Genomic DNA, 21,627 nt, shown 5'->3' with positions numbered 1-21,627 from the left:
ATTGAGCCTTCTTCTCATTTCCACCCTCTACTTTGTAACTCTAAACCTAGTGTCTCTCTGGGACTCTGCCAGGCAGATCAACTCTCTCTGAATCATTAGTCACCTCTTGCAAATTCTGAGATGCCACTTTGGTGATTTGTGTCATTTGTTAACAGGTTTCCATATCTCTTTTGATATTTCAGATATCTTTTTGAAATATCTTGTCTGTAGATGGTACTTCTCCGAGTCACTTCAGTATTAGAAATTAATTTCTCAACGATTGTTTCATTAAGATTTCAGGAGGAAGACTAAACAAATAACTAAATGCTACTAACCTTCCTAAACCAGTTTATCTACTTTTGGCTCTGCTCTGGCTCATCGTGGGCTTCCCTGGTTGCTCAGAGGGTAAAACGTCTGCCTGCAATGTGCGAGACCTGGGTTTGATTCCCTGGAGAAGGAAATAGCAACCCACTCCAGTACTCTTGCCTGGAAAATTCCATGGACGGAGGAGCCTGGTAAGCTACAGTCCATGGAATCTCAGAGTCTCACATGACTGAGCAATTTCACTTCTGGCTCATCATGGAGCATGCATTCACTGACTTCAAATGCTTTTACAATGCCAAGGGGAGAAGGAAATGGCAACCCACTCCAATATTCTTGCCTGGAGAATCCCATGGACAGAGGAGTTTGGGAGGCTACAGTCCATGGGGTTGCAAGAGTTGGACACGTCTTAGCGACTAAACCACCACCACCAAGATGCTAAGGGTTGTGCTCTCTTAAAAAATTAAGCTAAGAAGGTCTCCATCATGCTTTGGATTTAAAGCACAAGAATCAGCTCTTCAAGAATTTTAAAACTCACCCATAAATCTGAGTTGGCTGGATGCCTTTTTGTTTTGAGATAGACTTTTGCATAATTTTAAAGTCTTGTCTATAGCTTCAGTTTTCTTTTTTGAGTCCTTATCTTCGTTTTCCCTGAAAAGTGACTATTTCATTTTAGTATTAGTATTTATTGGCAGAAGGAAGTTGTATAAAGTATTTTAATAGTTTTCAAAACTCCCTTTAAACTATTGACTTTATTAGTGGCAATATTTCCTTTCTTGTTACAATTCCCTATTTCTGTCCATTTTATTGCTATTGCCAAAAACCAGTTTATTATTAGATTATGAGACTATTTATCAATTATTATTTTAACAATTTTCTTCTAAAAACCTATTTTCTTTTGTTGTATTATCTTTAGTAATTTCTTCTTCCTAATTTCAATTAGTTAATTTTGTTTATTTCTAAAATATTCAAATCAGTGTTGATTTATTTTTATTCTCGTTTAATAGTAAAGTAACTTTCTTCTATAGCTTGGTCTATATCTTACAATTTTAACATAGTTTTCCATTGTCATTATGGTCTAGTATGTAATCACAATTTTATTGTCCTTTTAGACTCAAAGGTGATTTATACTTTAAAATTTAGAGTTTTTTACTTCTGTTATTTTTGGGGGGCTATCCTGTAGCTATTAATTCTTAGCTTTACTCCATTATGCCATCTTTGCATATGTGTTAGTCGCTCAGTCATGTCCGACTTTTTGTGACACCCATGGACTGTGGCCTGCCAGGCTCCTCTGTCCCTGGAAATCTCCAGGCAAGAATACTGGAGTGGGTTGCCATTTCCTACTCCAAGGGATCTTCCCCACCAACGGATCCAACGCAAGTCTCCTGCATTACAGGTGGATGCTTTACCGTCTGAGCTACTATACCATCTTTCAGTTCAGTTCAGTTCAGTCAATCAGTCATGTCCAACTCTTTGCGACCCCATGGACTGCAGCACACCAGGCCTCCCTGTCCATCGCCAACTCCCAGAGTTTACTCAAACTCATGTTCATTGATTCTGTGATGCCATCCAACCAGCTCATCCTCTGTCATCCCCTTCTCCCGCCATCAATCTTTCCCAGTATCAGGGTGTTTTCCAATGAGTCAGTTCTTCATATCAAGTGGCTAAAGTATTGGAGTTTCAGCTTCAGCATCAGTCCTTCCAATGAATATTCAGGATTGATTTCCTTTAGGGTGGATTGGGTGGATCTCCTTGAAGTCCAAGGGACTCTCAAGAGTCTTCTCCAATACCACAGTTCAAAAGCATCAATTCTTCTGCCCTCAGCTTTCTTTATAGTCCAACTCTCAGATCCATACGTGACTACTGAAAAAACCATAGCTTTGACTAGACAGACTTTTGTTGGCAAAGTAATGTCTCTGCTTTTTAATATGCTGTCTAGGTTGGTCATAACCTTTCTTCCAAGGAGCAAGCGTCTTTTAATTTCATGGCTGCAGTCACCATCTGCAGTGACTTTGGAGACCCCTAAAATAAAGTCTCTCACTGTTTCCATTGTTCCCCCATCTATTTGCCACGAAGTGATGGGACCAGATGCCATGATCTTAGTTTTCTGAATATTGAGCTTTAAGCCAACTTTTTCACTCTCCTCTTTCACTTTCCTCAAGAGGCTCTTAAGTTCTTCACTTTCTGCCATAAGGGTGGTGTCATCTGCATATCTGAGGTTATTGATATTTCTCCCGGCAATCTTGATTCCAACTTGTGTTTCATCCAGCCCAGCATTTTTCATGATGTACTCTGCATATAATAAGTCAGGTGACAGTATACAGCCTTGACGTACTCCTTTCCTGATTTGGAACCAGTCTGTTGTTTCAGGTCCAGTTCTAACTGTTGCTTCTTGACCTGCATACAGATTTCTCAGGAGGCAGGTCAGGTGGTCTGGTGTTCCCATCGCTTTCAGAATTTTCCAGTTTGTTGTGATCCACACCGTCAAAGGCTTTGGCATAGTCAATAAAGCAGAAGTAGATGTTTTTACCATCTTTACTTAACCAAATTTAGATCATCCTTCTAGGCTTAACATACATGCCATCTCCTTCAAGAAGTCTTTCTTATACCTTCTGTGTTCTTTCCTTTCTCTAAATGTGTACATGTATCTTTTTATACTTATACCACAGTTTTATATATTAATACCTTCCCTCTTCCCTTACTGGACATCTACTCTCCCGCTATTTCATTCCTTTTTGAGATTTGCCGCTTAGCTCAGTACTTTGTGATTTTTCACAACAAGATTCCATTCAATTCAACAAATATTTATTGAGCAGAGGCATCAGACACTTACAATGCATCAGACATTGTTTAAGGCACTAGGAATAGTGTTAAATGAAGGATATAAGCCTTTTAAGATTAGTAGGAGAGATGAACAGGTAAAGATATTAAATGTCCAAGTGAGCTTTAAGAGACTTCTCTTCGTAGTGAAGATAACATGAGTTTAAGCAGCTTATAGCACTCGAAAATAAAGGACAAAAACGAACAAACCCGTTCAAAGGAGCAATAGGGGAGCAAATGGCCCTTTAGGCACAGCTTCAACCGTAAATAGCCTAATAATCCAACCCAGTGATTATCGAAATATAATCCGCAGTATCTGCTTCAGAATCATTTGAAGTTTGTATTAAAAAAAAATGCAGATTCACACCTACTAGAAATTAGAATGAGTGATATTTAAATCTGCGTTTGAAACAAACTCCCCATGTACTCAAACCATCCAAAAATGTACAATACAGTAGAGTCAAGTTCCGCAGACACCGTTCGAAAGCCGCTCCCTCCTTCTAGCCGGAGGAGAGCCTGCGGCATATCTCATCTCTTTCCTTTCCGCCGGGTCTCCGGACACTGGGCCACACGCCACAGGCCTTCTGGTCAGAGGCATAGCTCAGCCACCTCCCACCTGAGTCCAGCGAACACTCAGCAAAGGATTGGGGTGGAGGGGTGTGGGGGGTGGCGGAAAGCAACAGGCCAATCTAAAGGGCGAGAGGCGTAGCAGGGGATGCGGGAGATCTATTTGATTGACGTGAAGTATGCCCAATGAGAGCAGAGGACAAGTGACGCTTTCGCCTCAATGGGCAGGACGTTAGCGATTTCAACCAATCCAGCTCAGAAGTGTGTTGGTTTGTGGGAGGTTTTTGAGACCGCTGAGGGTCGTTGGCGTCTGTCGAACGGCTTGTGAAGTCTTGCTGCTTTGGGTAGGGGGTTAAAGTCGTTCTCGAGAGGAACGTCTCAGTCCGAAGAGAAAATGAGTTTAGCTCTGAGGTCGGTAATGAGGAGGCGGCAAATGCACTCCACACCTCGCAGCGGGCCCCAGGGCGGTTGTGTGTGGAAGGGAAGCAGCTGGGGGCCGAAGCGAGGAAGGGAATGCAGTTTGGGACGAGGGACGGGATGCTTGGTCAACTTTCCCGGGCCCAGAGCCCCTCCCATTGAGGGCCCTGTTGAGCTCCGCACTTTAGCTGAGGTGGTCATTTCTGTCAGGGCACTGGCTTTAGACCGCCAAAAAGCCGGGCTGTGGTAGTCTTGAGGAGGCAGGGAAATATCGCGAGGTTTCAGTGCGCGGTGTTTGTGCGAGAAACCGGGAAACCAGGCCTTGGAGCATCACTTGGTTCAGTGCCTGGTCCATGGCTCCCACCTCAGCCGACCTCCTGCTAACGTGCGTGCTCAGTCGTTTCAGTCGTGTCAGACTCTTTGCGACCCTATGGGCTGTAGCCCGCCAGGCTCCTCTGGGTGTGGGTTTCTCCAGGCAGGAGTACTGGAGAGGGTTGCCCTGCCCTCCTCCAGGAGATTTTCTCTTGCATTGCAGGCATATACTTTACCCACTGAGCCACCTGGGAAGCCCGCTGCTAACATATTTACCCATAAATTTTGGAAATAACGCAAAGCCTCTCCTCTTTCTCCAGGGGCCCTGCAAAAGGGTATAATGAGAGGCCCCCTTTAGTGATTTTAATTGGTAATCTCTTAGATTTCCTAAATTTTCTCATTTTACCTTTCATTCATTTCCAACCTCTAACCCACTGTTTTTTGCTCCCTCTCCTAACCCCAGCTAGAAGTTTTACCTTAAAAGTGTTTATGTAGTTACGCTTCAGTAAAAAGGAAGCGAGTTCTGAAAAGGGATAATCGTGGTATCCTTGAATGAGGTCTACTGTCGGTGGGTTGTGAACTTTTGTCTGGTCAGAATCTTGGGAAGAGAATAACCCCCGGAGTTTCCAAGCTTGTGTGAATCCAGGTCTCTTGTGAAAGAAAGAGCTTTATCATAACCTCATTTGGTCATTTTCTAGCCATCTCTTGCCTTTTTAGAGTAGATTTCAGAGAATAAAAGAAAAGTCAACTGGTTTTTACATTTTTAAAGTTTAGAGAATTCTTGTTTCAAAACTTGTACAAGTGTTGTAGCCCCATTTGAAAATTTGGAACGCTTATATTGGCACCTCTTAAGAAGACATTTCTAGTTTTTAGAGTAAATTACTTTTTTTACTTTAAGTTTTTTCAGAGTTTGTGAGAAAGTGTCTAGATGTATATGCTGAGATTTACAAGACAGTTGACTCTTCACCGTATGTATAAATAAAATACCACAAGTATTAAGTACTTTTTTTCGTATTTGATATTTGTGGTATGCTTACGTTCATTATTTTGGCTGATTTGTTGATATCAATGGGAGATATTACAAAAAAAGTGCCAAACAGTTTAAAATGTGTAGTCTAAAAATACTAAACAGTCTAAACAGTGCCAAAATAGTTTGTAAATTAATTGATGAATTAAATTTTTTGCAATAATTTTGATAATTCTAAGCACTATAAAAGTAAACCTAATATATAGAAATCAACAATTGTGAATTGAATTCTTTTTTTTAAACAGTCTGTATTGTAGAATGATGAGAATAAGTATGGGTGCTTTGTTTTTTGTAGGGGTTTCTGACAGAACTGTTTCTTATTCACAGTTCTTGTTTCTTCCACAGTAATATTACTGGGAATAAATAAAAGCTAGGAAGAAGGAAAAGCTAGGTCCTCATTTCTTTTAATAATCTCTAAAACTGTAAAACTTTTCAGTTTTATGGAGGTACAAATTTAAAGCATCTTAGACAATGGAATGAGCAGGGCTTTGACTCATGTAAGGAAATTTCTTTATGTTTTTACAAAATACTTTTTAGATATTTAAAACATTATTCATTGGCTAATTTTTTTGTTGCATTTTTTGGAATTTTATCATTTAGAAGCATATGACAATAGGGTTAAAGTGGACTAAATAGACTTTTTTCTTATTATTTCATAGAAATGAGCTTGTCGTAGACAAAACAAAGAGGAAAAAAAGAAGAGAACTCTCTGAAGAACAGAAACAAGAAATTAAAGATGCTTTTGAACTATTTGACACAGACAAAGATGAAGCAATAGATTATCATGAATTAAAGGTAATACACTTAAAATGTATCTTTTCTATTAAAATGTTTTGCATTTTTATCCGCTGGTTAAAAATGTATTTCTAAATATTTTAATTGAACTGGTTTTGGAAATGTAAACCATTTTAAACATTCACTGTTAAGGGCTATAATAAAGTTGAGTAGTACTTGTATCTTTGGAAACTCCTTTTCACATGGTAAAATGAGTAATATTTTAAATGTAAAACTATATTCCTGTAGAGGGGCTTATTTTTCATTCACATAATTAAAATATTTGAAACTGTAGGATTTAAACAGTTCTAACAATATTCTTCCCATTGTGTGTCTTTTTACTTTTTTTAAGACTCATTCATTTCTCAGATTGAGGGAGTGTTATTTGTTTTTTAATTTAAACATGTTAGTAACAGTCTCAACCTATTTTCTCTTATTCAGATGACGTGAGTGGTGTCTGATGTTGATGCAGTGCTAATGGGGAAAAATATCAGTTTTAAGTTTTAGAATTTTTTATAAAGAATTAAGGGGAAATTGGTGTTTAAGATAGTTTGGATCTTAAACTCAGCGCAATGAGTAAGGTAGTATCCTTGTGGCTCTTTAGCTTATTTTTCCCTCTGTTTTAGTTACCCAGCTTTGATCAGTTCTTCCTTTATAATGGGCTTCCCTTGTAGCTCAGCTGGTAAAGAGTCTGCCTGCAATGATAGAGACCTGGGTTCGATCCCTGGGTTGGGAAGATCCCCTGGAGAAGGGAAAGGCTACTCACTCCAGTATTCTGACCTAGAGAATGCCATGGACTATATAGTCCATGGGGTCGAAAAGAGTTAGACATGACTGAGCGACTTTCACTTCACTTCCTTTATAATGTCTCTTCTATTTGTGATCATTCTTATTATCTTGGTTTGCGATCTTCTTTTATATCTGGAACTTCTACATGGTTTCTCTATTTCCTGTACACTGTTATTAGATTCATCTTTCTAAAATTCTTTCATCATGTTATTCATTGCTCATGAACCCTTAGTGGCTCCTCATTGTACACTAGATAGAGTTCAGATTTTTTTCATTTGCATTGAAAGCCTTCCACACTTTTACTACCACCTACTTTTTCTCATTTGCTAACTGCTTTTTTTCCACCTGATCTTTCCCCATTCTGGTAAGGTAAAGTGCTCTGTTCACTGTGTTCAAGCCTATTGTATATTTCTTTGTGTGTTTTGGTACTAGTCATTCTTTTCTAAATGCTCTTCTACTCTACTTCATCCAACTTGGATCTCTTCAAATAAGACTTCTTTAAATAATAACATCCCTTCTTCTTTGTTACTATTAACTAGATCTTTTCTTTCTCTAAGCTCAGGATCTTGACTACTTACTTGATAACTAGTAAGTAGTTGATAACTTGATAACTAATCATGTTGAGTAATTCTTATTTTAATTTTTTAATCTCTTCTGTTGTATAACTTTTGAATATTTATGCTATGCCTTTTTAAAATTTGATTGTTAATCCTTTGAGAAAAAATAACTTGTTAAAATTATCTGTGCAGTAAAGTAAGTACATTGTACAATATATTCTATAAACACTCATTGATTAGTTTGTCATATTAAAAAAGGGATACATAAAAATAAAAAAAATGCCATTTAATTTTAGTAATGAAGGAAAAACTATCACTGTTATTTTAGAAACATAAAACATGTGAAAATATGCTTTATTGACATGTTGTCATCTTTTAAGTTTTAAGAACTTAAGAATTGGATTTCACTTATTTTGTAAAAATTTTTTATAATTTGCTTTTCCCTTTTAATCCAAAAGGTGGCAATGAGAGCCTTGGGGTTTGACGTAAAAAAAGCTGATGTACTGAAGATTCTTAAAGATTATGACAGAGAAGCCACTGGGAAAATAACCTTTGAGGATTTCAATGAAGTTGGTGTGTATTTTAACAGTTTTGTAGACTGTTTTACAGAAGTCTTTGTAATCAGCAGTTGTTAGGAAATTATCTGGATACTGTCAGTATTTTTAAAATTCTTTGGGTGGTGGAATTTTGTCATTGGACATTGCTGTATAATGTATATCTTATTTTTGGGTTTTTTTGGGTGCTGTTTCTATTTTTGCTAATTTTCAAAGAAAAGATTTGTAGCTTCACTGTAAATGAGATTTATCATTTTGTTTTTTGTTTTGTTCTGAAGATTTTAACCAAGCAACTGTTGTGTTGCTTGTTATGAGATGATGTCTTTCTACATAATGTGTATCTATATTATGTGATAAAACTAAGAGTGGTTGAGAAATGATTTTCTTAGAGGAAAAGATAAGGTTTGGTGTATTTTTGTTTGGAAAATATTTCCCAAGATCATCCAAGTAAGTGATTTTCGTTGGCAAAGTGGGAGAAGAGGAAATTGGTAGCAGTATCTACCAATCTACCCTATCTAAAGATATGGTATCTTTAGTCGTTTATGAAGTACATGCCTTCAAGTTGACAAAGCATATGAGGGGCTGCATACTGTAGATGACCTTGATGTCAATGAATAAAGTCATCTCTTTAAAGTTACTGGTGGGGAGAAGATTGTAGTAAGGGTGGCAGTTGCCAGACTGGGAGCAGACAACCAGCTGGGTCATAATCTAAGCATATTATTATTTTTTTTTAATGTCTATTCAAATCCTTTGTTCATTTTTAAAAATATTTAATTTGTTTATTTGGTTGTGTTGGATCTTAGTTGTGGCATATTGGATTTTTCATTGTAGTACACAGACACTCTTATTGTGTCACTTGGGCTTAGTAGTTGGCAGTGTGTGGGCTTTATGCTCTGTAGCCTATGGGATCTTAGTTCCTGGATTGAACGCATGTCCCCGGCATTTCAAGGAAGATTCTTAACCACAAGACCACCAGGGAAATCCCTTAAGCATATTATTTAGTTAGTTTTTGATATTCCAAGAATCTAGGAAAATTCAGCTACACACAGACATACACAAAAAAAACCTTTAAGTATTCAATAAGAAGTAATATGAGAAAGAAAAGGAGTAGCAGTTAGTACATGTGGAAAAAATAGATTTGTATCATTAGTAATTTTTGTCAAATCTGAAAATTTGAACCCAAAGCAAGGAAGAGGGAAATTAAAGGAAAAAATCTAGAAGACAAAAAAAGCACCACAGAGAAGATCTCCAACTTATGAACTAATAGATGATTATTTGGAGAGGAGCTTGTCCCTTTGGAGAGCATATTCTTTTTTTTCTCTAATTTGTAGAATTTACTTGAGGAAGAGTGCCATCTTCATTTCCCCAGTATTGAAGCTTTTGGGTTTATGATTTTAGCAAAAGTTTCAACTAGATTGTTTATAGAAACAAGGTTCAGGATACAGTAGGAATGAAACTACTAGAAAGGAGCTATAATTCAAATAAATTTGGTCCAGTGTAGTGGTTTAGCATGGACATTTTGGAATCAGATTGCCTGGGTTTAGATCCTGGTTTTGCCACCTACTAGCTGTGTAACTTGATCATTTTACTTCTCTCTGCCTCATTTTCAGCTATAAAATGGGAATGGTTGTACTATCTCATAGGGTTCTTAGGAATAAATAAGTTAAAAATATGTGAAGTGTTTAACAAAAGAGCCTTAGTATATAGTAAGTTCAATTGAAAGTGAAAGTTGCTAAGTTGTGTCTGACTCTTTGAGATGCCATGGACTATAGAGTCTATGGAATTCTCCAGGCCAGAATACTGAAGGAGGTAGCCTTTTCCTTCTCTAGGGTATCTTTCCAACCCAGGGATTGAGCCCAGGTCTCCCTCATTGCAGGCAGATTCTTTACCAGCTGAGTCAATTAAGTGTTTTTTATTACTTGAAAAATTAGTCTTTGTTTTAATGGCTCAAAAATATCATATATGTGTATTGTTGAAGCATAAAAAGTATTCTACTCCATGTATTTATATTTTTCTCATTACTTTTTCCTGTATGTTGACGCTCAGTTGTGTCTTACTCTTTGTGACCCCATGTACTGTAGCCCACTAGACTCCTCTGTCCAAGGGCTTCTCTTGGCAATAATAGCGGAGTGGGGTGCCATTTCCTCCTTCAGGGGATCTTCCCAGTCCAGGGATTGAACCTGGTGGCACTTGGGTCTCCTGCATTGGCAGGCGAATTCTTTACCACTAGCGCCACCTGGTTGTAGGTTATTTTAAGCACTATATAATTGCCTCTAATAATTTTATAAAACACATTATTTCATCCTAAGTGGATACGGTTTTAAAATTTTGATTTTATTAGCAGTTAAAGCCAGAGCCCTGTGCCATCTCTACCTTTCCTGATCCTCCATCTCTTCTATGTTTTTAATAGAGCAGAACTACTGGGTTCCTTCTAGAATAAAGGTTCATGAATAAACTTCACCCTGACTTTCAAAGATCAACCTTTTCACAGGCTCAGCACATACTTTAGCTATCCTCAGGCCACTTATTAAGAGTATCAACTGTCAGATAAAATTTTATTACTGTTTGGGAATAGTTAAGAGCTATGTTTTCCCTCCATTTTTTGGTTATTTTAAAATAATGACTGACCACAGATGAATATATGTTTTATGTGCTGTGCTGTGCTTAGTCGCTCAGTCGTGTCTGACTCTATGACCCCACGGACTGTAGCCCGCCAGGCTCCTCTGTCTATGGGGATTCTCCAGGCAACCCACATGCCCTCCTCCAGGGGATCTTCCCACCCCAGGGAGCAAACCCACTTTGGGACAAATGACTCTGAATCAGAATAGACCCAGGAGTTGAACCGGGGTCTCCTGCATTGCAGGCAGATTCTTTACCAACTGAGTTACCAGGGAAGCCCAGGCCCCTGCTCTAGAGAATAGGAAAGCTAGGATTGGGCCAGCTAGGTAAAGTCTTATATGCCATAGAGTTTGGCCTTTAGTCAGCAGTTTTTTAAAGAGGAGATATGTTTTTAGAGAGGTAACTCTGTTGAGATTATTAAAGATTATGTTGGAGGGAAGAGAGATTGTCAACAGAAGATACAGTTGGCCTTCTATCCCTGGGTTCCACATCTGTGGATTCAACCAACTGTGGATTGAAAATGTTAGGGAAAAAATGCCAGAAAGTTCTAAAGAGCTAAACTTAAATTTGCTGAATACTTGGCAATTTTTTGCATAGCATTTACATTGTATTTGGGCTTCCCTGATAGCTCAGTTGGTAAAGAATCCTGCAACGATTCCTGGGTTGGGAAGATCCGTTGGAGAAGGGATAAGCTACCCACTCCAGTATTCTTGGGCTTCCCTTGTGGCTCAGCTGGTAAAGCATCCGCCTGCAGTGTGGGAGACCTGGGTTCCATCCCTGGGTTGGAAAGATCCCCTGGAGAAGGGAAAGGCTACCCACTCCAGTCTTCTGGCCTGGAGAATTCCATGGACTGTATAGCCCATGGGGTCTCAAAGAGTCGGATGCGACTTTCACTTCACTTCACCACATTGTATTTACAACTATTTACATAGCATTTACATTGTATTAGATATTTTAAGTAGTCCAGAGATGATTTAAAGTATAACAGGGGTATGTGCTTAGATTATATGCAAATACTATCCCTTCTGGATGTTGAAATCTGAGGAGAGTCCTGGAACCAGTCTCCCATGGATACCATAGAATCTGAGGGACAACTGTAATAGACTTTTTGTGCTGAGGGTGGTGAGAGTGAAAAGAAAAGGGATGTAGTTAAGAGTAAAAAAGTTAGTAACCTCAGTATTCTAGGATATGACTGCTTGGGTTTAAAGTTTTAATGTGATGTTTTCTAATTTGCTGTATTAAGTGATTTTTAAAAACACATTCAGTGTTTTTATTTAATTTTTTTAGCATACAATTTATATACCTCCCCACCCCTTCCTTTATATTAGTCTTGATAATTTTCTATAATAAACTACTCAAAGAGAAACTTTGGTCAAGAATGGAATGAAATCTCAGAACAAAAAAACCCATAAAACAAAACTCAATCTCTGCTGCTTTTAAAAAGCCAACACTTTCACCAATTATACTCAAAACAAAACAAGGTTTGCACCACGTTTGTCTTCAGTGTTTCCTGACAGTGGCTCTCCTCCACATGTGAATGGTGGAGCTGCCTCACGCAGCCTGTCCGTCCTCATGCTGGGTCTGGAGGTCCACTCATCTTCACATTATCCGAAGGCCCTGGCTGGAAGATTCTAAGGTCTTGAAATCCCAAATGGTCATGGCTCTGTCGACACCGTTAGTGCAAAATTTGCAACAATCTTGGTTGTCCACCTCATAAATAGAGACTTGAGTGATGCTTCTTGACTTGACTTCTGATGCACCAGACTTGACTTCTGGTGCAGCATCTCCAGGGCCATGTTGTGGTCCTCGGTCCTGGCCCGCTTGTCCATGTTGCATTGGATGCTCTGTTTGGGGATGTCCAGCTTGCTGATGAAGGTCAAGCAGCTGCGATTGTTCTAGTTAATGAGCATGGGGCAGCAGTCATGGCCAGCAGCCACGATGCTGTTCTCTGAGACAAACGACACACTCAGGAGGGGCAGGAACTCCATCTTCAGAGTTGAGACCTGCATGCTTTTTGAGATGTTGGCAGTGGACATGGTGCTGTTGTGGCTGACCCAGGCCAGGTGGCTGCCACCGGCCAAGAAGCTGACCCCATGCGCCCTGCCTCCATACTCTGACATCAGCTGACTGAAAGGCATTTTGCCGCCCCAGGGCGTACTGGCTGGCTTCTCATCTACTTCTTTACTGTAGGTAGAAAGCACTCATCATTTGAAGTCACAGGATCCCACTGCCAGCAAGACGTTGTTGGGATGCCAATCCAAGCTGAGGGCCGTGGAGCGGATGGGCTTTTTAATGTGCTTGCTCACCCATCAGTCATTTTCAGACTCAAAGTACCAGAGATGAGTCATGCCCTGCTGCCCATGGCAAGTCTGTTCTCACTTGATGAAAGTGGGTGCATGGTTAATTCTCAGGATCACCAGGGTGACACCATCTTTCTGACTCCAGACATAGGCATTGCGGTGGGCCCTGCAAGTGATGGTGCGGTCACTCTTGGGAGCCCAGTCGGAACCTGTGATGTGTCCATTGTGCTCCTTGAGTTCCTGAACTTTCACCCACTGGCCCCCGTTCTTCTTATAGATTTGGACTTTGTGATTATTGGGGCTAAGGGCGCTTTGGGTATCATCCATGTTCTAGGCATGAAAGGTGATTGGCTATAGTAAAAACTGATGCAGCAATATTGTTCTTAGTGCTTTTGAAGGATAGAAAGCTGGGGTTGGGGCCATCTAGACAGGCTTGGAGTGTTGACTTGGTGGGATTTGGTCAGTTCACACTCATAGACTTTGGCAGACACGGGTGAAGGACCCTTAAGTGATTGTTAGAATGTATAAGGTCTAACTGTCTTGAGTGAGTACATTTCTGATAGTATAATTAAGTCATTTGAAAATAGAGTTACATGGACAGAAATTTGTGAAATAGATTGAACCCACCTTTACTGCCTTTCTGTTGATTTATTTTCATTGAAAAAAAATGTTACAATTCTACTTTGTAGAACAAGAATAGAACATGAAGGCATGGAGGAGAGTCATCATAATAAAGTTAAAATGATTTAGCTGTCCAGAATGATGGGTATTTATACTTCCAAAGAAAAGTTGCATTCTAAGGCAAAGTATTGATAAAAGATTATATAGACACACAAGTCTGAAGTAACTAACACAATTAAAGCACCATTGGGATAGAAATTTATACATCTTGGAACCCCATCTGTTCCCCAGATCACCCTGTTGCTTCTTTAAGTACATTAATATTTTAAGCAAGCTGCTTTTTTGGTTCACCTGTCATGTAAATTATTTAATTGGTGAAGAAAATTTCTTAACACTTTTTTTTTCCTTGTCCTGCTTTTTTGTTGGGACTAAATTCAAAATAAGTTGAGTATGAGCCATAAAGTTAAGTGTGGTATTTTATTTTGGTGTTATGGCTGTATATATGCCAACTCCTTTTTAACTGAATATTTATAAGCTTTGATGATTTGCATACTTATAGTAATATACTTCAATTAGTTACTTGGAAGACTTTTGTATAAAATTAATGGATAAAAGAAAATTATTGTAGAGGAAAAACTCAAAAAAAGAAAATTATTTAATATATGTGTAGATGATTTAACATTAGCTTGAATAGGTGCTTATTCTAAAGCTCATTCCAACCAGATATGATGCAGACAGCAGCACAGCAACAGTTTGTGGGGGACTTGAATTGTATTTTTCTTTAGGGTGCATTAAATATTCCAGTGTTTTCCATCTGTAAGCCTTTGCAAATTTTTAATGATTCTGTAAACCTCACAGGATGGAGTTATTTTTAATGGCACAGTGAAAGCCATAAATACCTCTTGTTGTAGTGGTAGATTAACATGTAGAATTACTTCAAAGATTTTTACTTTGATACTTTCAGAATTTTATCTAATAACTTAAAAAAAATTTTATACCACAGATTTAAAAAGTTTTGTTATTGTGGCTATCGATTAAAGACTGTGGTTTTATGAAAATATCAAGCTTACTCATTATATATTATTAAATTTAGTATGTTAAGTAATTGTTACTGTTGAGGCCTGAAATTGCCCACATTTAATTTTAATTTAGCTGTCTGATAGTTATTCTCCTGCTGAGCAGAATGGATTTGACTTTAGAGAGATCTCCTTTCCAGACTTTTTTATTCTTACTGCAATCAGATTCTATCCTTTTAGTAACTTCTTTTGAGAAACCAGGGGGTTCTTCTAAGTTACGAAGATACCAGCAGATTTTTCATATACTGTCTGAGATTGTGTCTTTATCAATGATGGCAGTTAATTTTGTAAATTTGTTAGGGAAATTTGTTTGTTTTTAAGTTGTGTTAAATTCGGAGAACAATGAGTATTACTGTTAAGTTTAGCCAGCAAACAAGTTTTAGTTGGTTTTGATTTGTTGGTATGTCATCTCTGCAACTAGGTTAAGAACTCCTGGACCTGTGTGCTTGATGTCAGTGGAACCTAGTACAGTTCTTAATAGTAGAACTTAAATAAATATGGTATAAATATAGTTTTCAAAAATTGCTTCCGTGTAATATAATTATGCTTACTCTTATAATAGAATATTGTTGTTTAGTCACAAGTTGTGTTTGACTCTTTTGTGACCCCTTGGACTGTAATGCGCCAGGCTCCTTTGTCTAAGGGATCTCCCAGGCAAGAATACTGGAGTGGGTTGCCATTTCCTTCACTCGGGATCTTCCTGGCCCAGGCTTCAAACCTATATTTTCTGCTTGTCAGGCAGATCCTTTACTATTGAGCCACTTGGGAAGCCATATGATAGGATAAATTATTGATAATGTGAAGGTTAAATTCTAGAATATGGATTTGGCTTTTCTGATTTTAGGTTTATCTCAGGGATTTTGTACTTTGGTTTGGCATTTTTATTGCCAAACTAATTGTTGACAATTTGACAGCTTTAATTCTCTTCTAATAATTAGTTGATTTTACAAAGAATGCCTTTGTGACTGTGAAGGTTTACTTTTCATCTCTTTTTAACTATAGTGACAGACTGGATATTGGAAAGAGATCCACATGAAGAAATACTGAAGGCATTTAAACTATTTGATGATGATGATTCTGGTAAAATAAGCTTGAGGAATTTGCGACGTGTTGCCAGAGAATTGGGTGAAAACATGAGTGATGAAGAACTTCGGGCTATGATAGAAGAATTTGATAAAGATGGTGATGGAGAAAGTAAGTTTTGAGTAAAACATATATTCCAAATATTCCTACTTGTACACATAAGTAATTTTTTTTAAACAAAATGATTTTCAACACCCTTTGCAAACTGTCCCTTTATTTAGTGTAAATGTTCATCCTGTAATGGGCTTTTTTGCATAAGTATTACATATACTTGGCTTGGAATGAAGCAGACCTTTAAAACCAACTGTACAGGTTATAATATGAGGTTCCACACTTCAAGAAAGTGTTTTTCTTTGACGGTGAAGTATCTCCAAAATTTTAGCCACTCAGTAAATCTCAGCCTTTAATGCTCTTTCTTCCTCAACCTTTATGCATGTCTAAGTTTGAGTCTACCCTTCAGATATTTTGAAGTTTTATTGCTTTATTTACTGCTGCTGTCCTAATTCAGGCCCTAATTTCTTTGTTGGAATTTTATAATATCATAGCTTCGTTTATTATTTCCTTGAATGCCTGCTGGTACACAGTTCTGTGTGCTGACTGGTGCTGCCCAATAAGAGGCTGTTGTTGTCCCTTCTCTCGCTGACTTAGAGTCTCTTGTAGCCTCCTAATTGCCTCCTCTATGCCTCTAAGCCTCTGTTTTCATCCTAATTTATTCTAATATCATTCTTTTCCTAAAATGCAAGTTTGGTGATGTCATTTTCATATTCAGACACTTATGATTCTTTAGTGCCTATGGAATAAAGTCCAAAGCCTTTTATGAGATCTGTCCTATAACAGCTATCTCGTTTTATTTCCCACTGTATTCTTCTCTTTTTACTCTAACCCTCACCTCTTATATAGTATACATACTTTGACAGAATTTACTCCATCCTGTCCTTTTATGCTGTGCCTTTCATCATGCTGTTCTTTAATCTAATTGCCAGTTTCTGTCTGCTAAAATGTTAGTCGTTATCTCAGGTTCATCTTAAACTCCTGAGAGCCTCCCTCATTGATCTCTATTTTGTAAATGATGAAATTTCCATTGAGGGCCCATTTAGAGAAACAGTCTTTTTTGACCTTTTATACATTGCCTTCTGTTAGTTATATATCTATGTGTGTCTTTCCACTTATATTGTGAGCCACTAAAGAGCAGTATGGAATCATACAGTGCGAAAAGCCTGAGGCTTTGGAATCATACAGGCTTGGATTTGAATTCAGTCTCTACCACTTACTTAGTAGATCTGTAATTTTGTGCAGGTTTTTAACATTTTCTGAGTCTCAGTTTTCCTATTTATAAAAATGCAACTTTAATACCTTTCAAGGTGGTTATGATTATGAAATGAAGATAACTGAACGTGCCTAGCATTAAATGTAAACTTGCTTTCCTTTTTTTTTTCATGTTTATATTCTCCTGCGTTTTCTTGAACGTGATGAGTACTATCATGTTTGTTGACTTAAGTAGTAAGCAAGAGTGTGTGTTACAGTAGATATATGTTGCTATAGTACCAACTATTCATTTTTACATGAATATATATATTTATATGTATATACATATATTTCTATAATCTTGGAAATACTGGCATGCTTCAAGAAGGAGGTGAAACAGTAGTAACTGGTTATCAACTCAGGTTTGTAGATTGTCTGTTAGAATTGTGCATTATTATGCTTTCCCGTTATATTTATGTGACTATTATTGAGCATTATACAACTTTTCTGGGGCTTTCTGGGTAGCTAAGTGGTAAAGAATCTGCCTGCAATGCAGGAGGCTTGGGTTTGATCCTTGGGTTGGGAAGATCCTCTGGAGGAGGGGATGGCAACCAACTTCAGTATTATTGCCTGGAGAATCCCATGGTCAGAGAAGCCTGGGCTATAGTCTGTAGGGTTGCAAAGAGTTGGACACTACTGGAGTGACTTATCATGCATGTATACAACTTTTCTATTTTTAGTCCTAGCTCTTTGAAGAGGATCAACATAATTAATTATATTTTAAAACAGAGATGATTGAAACTTGAGAAAATTAAAATGACTTCTTAAGCTCTAACTCTAATATTTGGATTTATAATCCGTTGCCTTCATGGTTAAAAAACGTTTGTGTCTTCCCAAGCTGTTGATTATTACTCTAAGTTAGCTTTAAATGAGTTCCTTTATGTAAAGTACTCTCTTCAGTGGTAGAGAGAATCTTGATATGTCTATTTCATACTCCTTCTACTTAATGTGTCAAAAGACCAGAGTTATAAACAGTTTCTTTTACCTATACTAGGTACAGGATTGCTTTTCTCAATAAAGCTGTGGTAGTGATATAGAACGGAGAAGGCAATGGCACCCCACTCCAGTCCTCTTGCCTGGAAAGTCCCATGGACAGAGGAGCCTAGTAGGCTGTGGTCCATGGGGTCACTAAGAGTCGGACATGACTGAGCGACTTTACTTTTCCTTTTCACTTTCATGCGTTGGAGAAGGAAATGGCACCCCACTCCAGTGTTCTTGCCTGGAGAATCCCAGGGACGGGGGAGCCTGGTGGGCTGCCGTCTATGGGGTCGCAGAGTCGGACACGACTGAAGCGACACAGCAGCAGCAGCAGCAGTGATATAGAAAGACTCCCTCCCAAGATATATAAACTAAAACACAATAAATCTTTTTGAAAAACGGTAGCAACATTAAAAAACCCCAAGTGGACCATCTTCTAAATAATTATGAATGTTAACATTTGAAGTGAAGTGAAGTTGGTCAGTCATGTCTGACTCTTTGCGACCTTATGGACTGTAGCCTGCCAGGCTCCTCCGTCAATGGGATGTTTCCAGGCAAGAATACTGGAGTGGGTTGCCATTTTCTTCTCCAGGGAATCTTCCCAACCCAGAGATCAAACCTGGGTCTCCCACATTGCAGGCAGACTCTTTACCATCTGAGCCACCAAGGAATCCCTGTAACATTTATTTAGTACTTAATATATTTTATATTTTGTTCTTATAATGTTACCTTGTAGATTATGTCACTTAAGTTTCATAATAGCTTTTGTGAAGTAAATACATTGTTTTACCTATTTAGGCTTAGGATAGATGAATATATAGATGGGGAAACTAAAGCTCTGAGAGTTTAATAACGTGTTCAAGGTTATCACAACACAGCAAAGTCAGATTTAAACTCGGATCTCCATAGTGACAAAGAATATGCTTTTAACCATAATACTGTATTACCTCTTATGCTATAAAGTAAAATATTAATTAGTTTTATATATTTATAGCGTTTTTAAAATTACATATTATTATAGAAAACAATGTGTTAGTAAAATGTTCAACTGGCACTTCAGATGTTAAAATTTGTTATTTCCCCTCTGAAGCCAGATAGTCTCTAAGGTAATTAATCTACTTAATTTTAAAATTTTAATAACATGTAATAAGATTTACCCTTTAAAATGACTGATGAAAATTTTGTTTGAAAAGGTAGTGTACAAAAAAATGAAGTGGCATATTTGTTTGATTCAGTATATACTTTATCAAATGCTTATTTTAAGGTAGGCATTGTGTTAGAATTATTAAAGGAACTTGATATAAGATAGGATTGATAGAGAAGCTTATGAAACCAAAAGTATGAAGGCATCACCAATCTTCCTAATTGTCTGAAAGTCTCACTGATAACAAAGGGAAGTGAAATGAAGTTGCTCAGTATGTGAAGTGAAGTGAAGTTGCTCAGTTGTGTCCGATTCTTTGTGACCCCATGGACGGTAGCCTGCCAGGTTCCTCTGTCCATGGAATTCAACAGGCAAGAATACTAGAGTGGGTTGCCATGTCCTTTTCCAGGGGATCTTCCCAACTCGGGGATGGAACCTAGGTCTCCTGCATTGCAGACGGATTCTTTACTGTCTGAGCCAGCTTTTAAGTTCACTTTTTTGGACTTAAACATTTTGTTTTTAGATATGAAATTATGGAATAGTTTAAAATACTTTTGAAATGCTCCAGTGTTTTGTTTTAGAACTATATGATGCTTGATTTGAAATTTGAGTATTGAGATTTTTACAAATTGAGAGAAAAAGTTTGAGATTTTTAAATAAGAAAACATAAGTGCTTTTCAGATTTTGAATATTTTAATTACGGCTCTGTTATGCTGTTAAAATGATGGTAGTCAAATCATACTAAGGCCAGTTTTCTTATGTTGTTTTCCTTAAAAATATATTCTTGTTTGCTGTTTTGGTCTAGATGCCTGATTCTAGATTTTTCTAAATTAGGAGTTCTTAAATGAAGGTGCATATCGATGAAATTATTCAAAATTTTAATATATTTTGATTATGTTTTATAACTAGAGAGGGAAAGGGGTCATAGCTGTCATAAGATACTGAAGCATATTCCTTTAACTGCAAAGGTTAAAGATCAGTACTGCAGTTTATAAAATCATTGAAAGTATTTTGAGTTTTGTATTATAGATTTTGTATTCTGTTCTACTGTCTGTCATACTGTGTTGTAGATGTTTAATATTGAATGCATGAATCAGTTGTTCTTTCTCAGGTTCTGAGCAACTCATTCTTAATTCCTTCTAGCTTTTTTTTGCACTGTTTTTTCTTTAACTATGTTTCAGTTTTTTTTTTTTTTTTAAACAGAGGCTTTTATATCTATAAAAGTTCCAAAAACAAGTTGACATTTTTTCTAATTCTATTTTCATCCTTCATAATTCTAATTTACATGTATGATATATTTAAGCTTATTTATTCAGAAAGTGTTTGTTAAATGAACTAGTGGAATAAAGATTATCAAGAGAGCTTAACCATCTAAGAAATTTAAAACATCAAGCTTTTAAAGCTATTTTACTGTGTGTATAAATATTATGATTATAATGGATTTTTTGTAACTTGCATACTATTATGTCCTTTTCCTAGTTAATATTATAGAATATTTATGTTTATTATATTTTATATATTTTCATATTCATGAAGTTCAATTTGATGTAGTCAACTTGCTACAAAGAAGTAAAAGCAAAATACTATGTTTTGGTTTATTAAGAATTTTGTATAATATAAAATTTAAAAATACTTAGTGTAAAATAGTAAAAGTGTTCTCTGAAAAAAATTTGTATTTCTGACTTACATTTTCTTTCTTATCACAGTAAATCAAGAGGAATTCATTGCTATTATGACTGGTGACATTTAAAGAATTACAAGGATAAACACTAAGAATGTTGCAGTTGTCATCTTATATTCTATTTTTGTGCCTGGAGCCGTGTTAAAAAAAAAAAACTTTGTTTTTCTGAAAGGACCAAAAATAAGCATCTTATGTATTCATATTTTACTATTGTTAAGTTTCTTTATATGAATAGTATTGTTAGTACTCTAATAGCTTAGCTTTGTAGTTTATAGTATAGCTTTTATATATAAAGTTTAAAACATTGAATCATGTGGTACACATTTTTTGAAGGTTTTATATTTAGCGTTCGTAGTCACTTTGGGTGCACATGTTTTTCAGACTTTCTTTAATAAAATGTTTATTTTTTCGTGTATTAAAATTTGGTACATTTTGTTTTATTTTGATTCCAAATGTCTGTTAACTCTCAAGCGTATCTTTCTAAATTTTTTCTCTTTACACTGTTGGTTTCAGAAACAAAAATTGACATACAGATTTTAATATAATAGTACATTTTTTCATTACAAGTTTGACATTTGATGTTTCAGTACAAAATGATGACTCAATATAGGCATAATTCCTTTTTCATGAGTCTTTTCAGTTTGGAGGGAAAAAGTATTGTGCATATAGAATTCATTTATCCTCATGTATTATGTTCCATAATACT

At 36.9% G+C, this 21,627-nt stretch overlaps 1 protein-coding gene and 1 pseudogene across 1 annotated transcript; one reads left to right on the top strand and one right to left on the bottom strand.

Moving 5' to 3' along the window:
- The first annotated feature begins 3,941 nt into the window (after nucleotides 1-3,941).
- CETN3 (centrin 3) lies at nucleotides 3,942-21,342 on the top strand. Its single transcript, XM_061151988.1, has 5 exons — nucleotides 3,942-4,098; nucleotides 6,103-6,238; nucleotides 8,022-8,136; nucleotides 15,736-15,927; nucleotides 20,947-21,342. Exons 1-5 carry the CDS (start codon nucleotides 4,082-4,084, stop codon nucleotides 20,988-20,990), a joined length of 504 nt encoding a protein of 167 aa, XP_061007971.1. The 5' UTR covers nucleotides 3,942-4,081; the 3' UTR covers nucleotides 20,991-21,342.
- Nucleotides 12,632-13,459, bottom strand: LOC133061540 (actin-related protein 2/3 complex subunit 1A-like; annotated as a pseudogene).
- Nucleotides 21,343-21,627: the final 285 nt, after the last annotated feature.

The sequence above is a fragment of the Dama dama genome, chromosome 9, assembly GCF_033118175.1.
Source record: "Dama dama isolate Ldn47 chromosome 9, ASM3311817v1, whole genome shotgun sequence".
Classification (NCBI taxonomy): Eukaryota; Metazoa; Chordata; class Mammalia; order Artiodactyla; family Cervidae; genus Dama; species Dama dama.
This window is presented reverse-complemented; position numbering and strand designations above follow the sequence as displayed.